This window comes from Alnus glutinosa, chromosome 14, assembly GCF_958979055.1.
Source record: "Alnus glutinosa chromosome 14, dhAlnGlut1.1, whole genome shotgun sequence".
In the NCBI taxonomy this organism is placed as follows: Eukaryota; Viridiplantae; Streptophyta; class Magnoliopsida; order Fagales; family Betulaceae; genus Alnus; species Alnus glutinosa.
The window spans coordinates 15944043-15949055 of record NC_084899.1 but is presented as its reverse complement, the minus strand read 5'-3'; the positions used below and the strand labels follow the sequence as shown (position 1 = coordinate 15949055).

General features: G+C 42.0%; 1 protein-coding gene across 1 annotated transcript; it reads left to right on the top strand.

The window, feature by feature from the left end:
• Positions 1-534: 534 nt before the first annotated feature.
• Positions 535-4653, top strand: LOC133856649 (uncharacterized). Its single transcript, XM_062291710.1, has 5 exons — positions 535-994; positions 1215-1716; positions 3202-3403; positions 3544-4032; positions 4115-4653. The coding sequence occupies exons 1-5, from the start codon at positions 631-633 to the stop codon at positions 4553-4555; spliced, it is 1998 nt and encodes a 665-aa protein (XP_062147694.1). The 5' UTR covers positions 535-630; the 3' UTR covers positions 4556-4653.
• The last annotated feature ends 360 nt before the right edge of the window (positions 4654-5013 follow it).

Sequence of the window (5013 nt, the reverse complement as noted above, 5' to 3'; positions counted from 1 at the left end):
GATCTTTACTAACACATCATTTCAATTGTATGATAATCATACAGTAGAGTGACTATTCTATTTGGGTGTGTCTATAGTAACACCTGCATGTCTGTTAACTGAGAACCGTTGACAAAAAGAACCCAGACGATGAGAAATTGCAAAAGCTCTCTCTCGAGTTAGTCGAGTCATAGCTTGACCGACACTAACGATACCCCTGCTAATTAATAGTATAAAAATAATTGAAAGCGCTTTCAATTACAAAATTCTATCCTGAAATTTTCCATCAGGAACTAATACGAAGGCTTAGACCACCACCTTCGTTGGTGTTTGGAATTGAAGGCTGATTACAAACAACGTCCTCGAGCCAACGGCATGGAAACGGCGGCAAAAAGTCAAAAATACATATCTTCGCCGTTCGCAGAGTCGGCGCCACCTGTATAAATAAAAAAATATATTACGTGTGCTATGTGCCGTTGATTTGATAATTCCCCTACTACATTATAAATATATATTATATAACGTTAACCCATAAGAAATCGTTCTCCATTCTTTTCAAAATACCATCCATCTCTTCCTTGCAACCCTCCTTCTTCTTCTTCTTCTTCGATCTTCAAATATTCTTTATCTTTTATTTAACTTTCTTAGAACATGGAATTGGAGCAACCCATGTTGGATTTGGAGCAACCCGTGTTGGATTTGGAGCAACTCATGTTGAGAGAGGCTGTTTGTGCTCAAAAAGTCAGCCAAAACCGTAGCGAACCATGCATTTCTCAACCTTCCGATGACCATTGCCATCGCGCTGAATCCTCCGGGACGCTAGAAATGGGTGTCCCGTTGGACTACTCCGCGGAGGAAAAACTGTCTTGGCTGCGCTCTCAAATCATTGGCGGCGACGCAGAAATCGATTCTCCTTCCGGGAAAAGAAGACTCACCTATGCGGATCACACTGCCTCTGGCCGGTCTCTTCGATATATAGAAAATTTTATCACCGACAATGTTCTTCCCTTTTATGGTAAGCTACTCAAATTTTATCATCTATGGTAAGCGTACGATTACATTCATTGTAGAATTTGTAGAACAAAGGCTAGTTGAAGGTTATAGAATATATTCTTGCCCCCAACCAACTGTCAAAGAAAATGATTCATGATTTTCAAGCATTATCGATTAATTTTTGTTTTATATATTTGGTCAGATATTTTTCAACTTTTGAGCACTTCACTCTGAATATATAGGGAACACCCACACTTGTGACAGTTACGTGGGGCACCGGACCACAAAAATGGTGCATGAAGCATCCAAGTACATCAAGAAATGCTTGGGTGGTGGAGAAGATGATGCCCTCTTGTTCTGCGGCTCTGGCTCCACTGCAGCTATCAAAAGGCTTCAAGAAGTAATGGGCATTGCCGTGCCATCAATTTTGAGAGACAGGGTACTAAAATGCCTCACTAAGGAAGAAAGGTGGGTGGTTTTTGTTGGGCCTTTTGAACACCACTCAAACCTCCTTTCATGGCGGCAGAGCTTGGCTGAAGTTGTTGAGATTGGTTTGGATGACGATGGTTTATTAGACATGGAGGCTCTACGGCTACAACTCGAATCATTCAAAAATGAAAACAGGCCTATTTTGGGTTCTTTTTCGGCTTGTAGCAACGTGACTGGAATTTATTCGGATACACGAGCAATTGCTAAACTTCTTCACCAACATGGGGGCTTTGTATGCTTTGATTTTGCAGCAAGGTACGTAAAAAAGTTGCTAATTTCGCTATTATATTCCGTTTGTTTCGACGTAAAATAATTTCCGTCGTAAAATATTTTCAACGAATGCTTTGTTTGTTTCGGCATAAAATGGTTTTAGAAAATCATTTCGACATTTTCTGGTGTTTGGTGGGAGCGAAAATAATAGTTAACCGGAAAATGATTCCGTTTGACAAAAAATGCTCAGTTAATTCCAAAAAATGATTTAAATCATTTTCTCCAGACAGCAGACGCAGTTGACTCTCTTTTAAACAATGCAGTCAACCTTCACGCTCAAACAGTCGACCAATGCTAGATTTCGGAATTGATCAATGCCAAAATTTGAAAATTTTTGCCGGAATCCGGTGATGTCTGGTCGCTGTCGCCGAATTTTGGCCGACCAAATTCCGGCTAATTTTGCCAATACAGTTGGAGTTCAACCGAATTTGGCCAAACCGGCTGGATTCCGGCTAGTAAAGCCGGAGTCCAGCCGGATCTGTCCAAATTCCGGCCATACGGCTGGAGTCCAGCCGTATTAGGCCAGATTCTGGTCGGGATCTTGCTAGGATAGCTGGAGTCTGGCTAGATCTGGTTGAAATTTGGCAAGATTCCAGCCGAATTTGGCCAGATTTCGGCCATACAGCTGGAGACCAGTCGTATTAGGCCAGATTCCGGTCGGATCTGGCTGGGATCTTGCCAGGACAGTTAGCGTTCGGCCAGATTACGGCCATACAGCCAGAGTCCGACCGTATTAGGCAAGATTCCGGCCAGTATAGCCGGAATCCGGTTGTATTAGGCTTGATTCCGGTGACGGCGACAACGTTGCCAGATTCCATTTTTCACCGCTGGAAATTTTTTTGTGCAAGCCAAAAATGGAATTCGGCAACGTTTGGTCGCCGTCGTCAGATTTCGGTGAGCTAGATTTCGGCCAAATTCGCCAGAATCTAGCCTAACATGGCCAGACTCCGACTGTATGGCCGGAATCTGGCCAGATTTCGGCTAGATCTGGTTAGACTCTGGTTGTCCTAGCAGGATCGTGGCCAGATCAGGCCAGACTCCGACTTTACTAGCCGGAATCCTACAGATTTGCCAGATTCGGCCGGTTTTCGGCTGTATTGGCCAGAATCCGGTGACAGAGGCCAAACGTCGTTGTATTTTGGCAGAAATTTCTAGATTCCGACACCAATCGATACCGAAATCTAGCGATGGTTGACTATTTGAGCGTGAAGGTCGACTGCGTCTGCCATTTGGAAAAAAATGATTTACTCTTTTAAAAAATGTAAATCATTTTATGAAATTAACTAAGCATTTTTGGTCAAACGGAAATAATTTTTCCATTAACTATTATCTTTGCCCCCACAAAACTCCGGAAAATGCCGAAATTATTTTTCAGAAACCATTTTACGCCGAAACAAATGGAGCATAAGTTTCTGATATTATGGAATTAAGGTGCTAATTTTCTTTGTCCTGAAATTTTAATGTGTTTAGCGGTCCTTACGTGGAGATTGACATGAGGTCTGGGGAGATCGATGGCTATGATGCCATTTTCCTTAGCCCACATAAGTTTCTTGGTGGCCCCGGATCGCCCGGCATTCTTCTGATGAGCAATGCACTCTATCTGCTAAAATCTTCTCCACCATCAACTTGTGGAGGTGGAACTGTTAATTATGTCAACGGCTTCAATGAAAAGGTAATTTGGATAATTCTGTCTCCTTAAAATCAACTCCAAACTGAAATAGCACACCCCTTAACCAACCCATGAACAATTCCAGTAAAATTGCCAAAAAGTTCTAAGCAGAAAATGTTGATAAAACTTCATGTCAATTGCAGGACACACTATACTTGGAGGACATCGAAGAAAGGGAAAATGGTGGCACTCCTCAAATAATCCAGACAGTTAGAGCAGCATTGGCTTTCTGGGTAAAGGAATACATTGATTACCAAGTGATTGAGAAACAGGAGCAAGCCTACATACAGAGAGCGCTTCAGAGGCTTCTCCCAAATGAGAACATTTGGATTCTAGGAAATACAAGCACCAAGCGACAAGCTATCATTTCTTTCCTCATTTACAGTACTTCAAATTCCTCCTTGGCTGACCCCAAAGAAAATGGCAGAGAGGTAAGGGGGGCGCTTAACATGTGGGAAGAGACTGGGAACAAGAGAGACATGCCTCTTCATGGACCATTTGTTGCATCACTCTTGAATGACCTGTTTGGCATCCAGGCTCGAGGTGGGTGCGCTTGTGCTGGACCCTATGGTCAAGCCCTGCTTAATGTCGATGACGCCCATTCACTTGCCTTCAGATCTGCTATTTTAAAGGTAAATAATCTCTAAATCCAGCCACGAAACTATAAAAATTATCATGACTTTGAGCAGGATTTTCCTTACCTTTAATTTATAGGGCTATGTTGGAACAAAACCCGGATGGACTAGGATCAGCTTTCCCTACTACATGTCGGAGGAGGAGTTTGAGTTTATTTTAGCTGCAGTGGAATTTGTAGCTATTTATGGGCAACGGTTCCTTCCTTTGTACCGCTTCAATTGGAGAACAGGAAGCTGGGGTTTTAAGAAGAAGGCACTGAAGGAGCTACTCGGGAAGGAAAACAATTGCAACGTTCGAATTCACGTCTTACCGTTGGCCAATTCCATGCATGCAGTAAACTTAGAAGATGACAATTCTAAAGCTTCCGGCGATGGAGGGGCTGAACAAATAAAGAAGATAAGTAAATACAGAGCTTATTTAGAAGCGGCAAAGTACATTGCTAGTCTGCTTCCCAAGTTCCCTTCTCGGGGTAGGCTTCCGGAGGACATTGATACCAACCTTCTCCTATTCAGAGTCTAGACTGTAGACAGTCTACTTCCTATTGTTGTTTCTTACTACTTTCGTATATGAAAACCGTGTTTTAAAATAATTTATAGAGTTATATACGTTTTTGCCCATTGTTCTTTAAAGACTTTATTTTTTGATTCTTGTGGTTCATTTTGTATCGTAGATGGTACCTTTGCCCAACTTCCCATTTAAAAATTGACGGAAGTTTACGTCAATACCTCTATGCCTAATTAAAAAATAAAAAAATAAAAATAAAAAAACTGAAAATAATAAAAACTTAAATTAAAATAAAAGCTTTAAAAAATGAAAATAAAAATAAAAATGAGGAGCCACCCCTTTGGGCAAAATGGGGGTGGCCGGTTTGGGGATGACTGAACCCCTCCCATAGCCTTTGGGGGTGGTTCGGCCACCCACAAATAGCAAAATAGGGGTGGCCGAACCACTTCTATGTTCCATTGATGCCAGAGAAG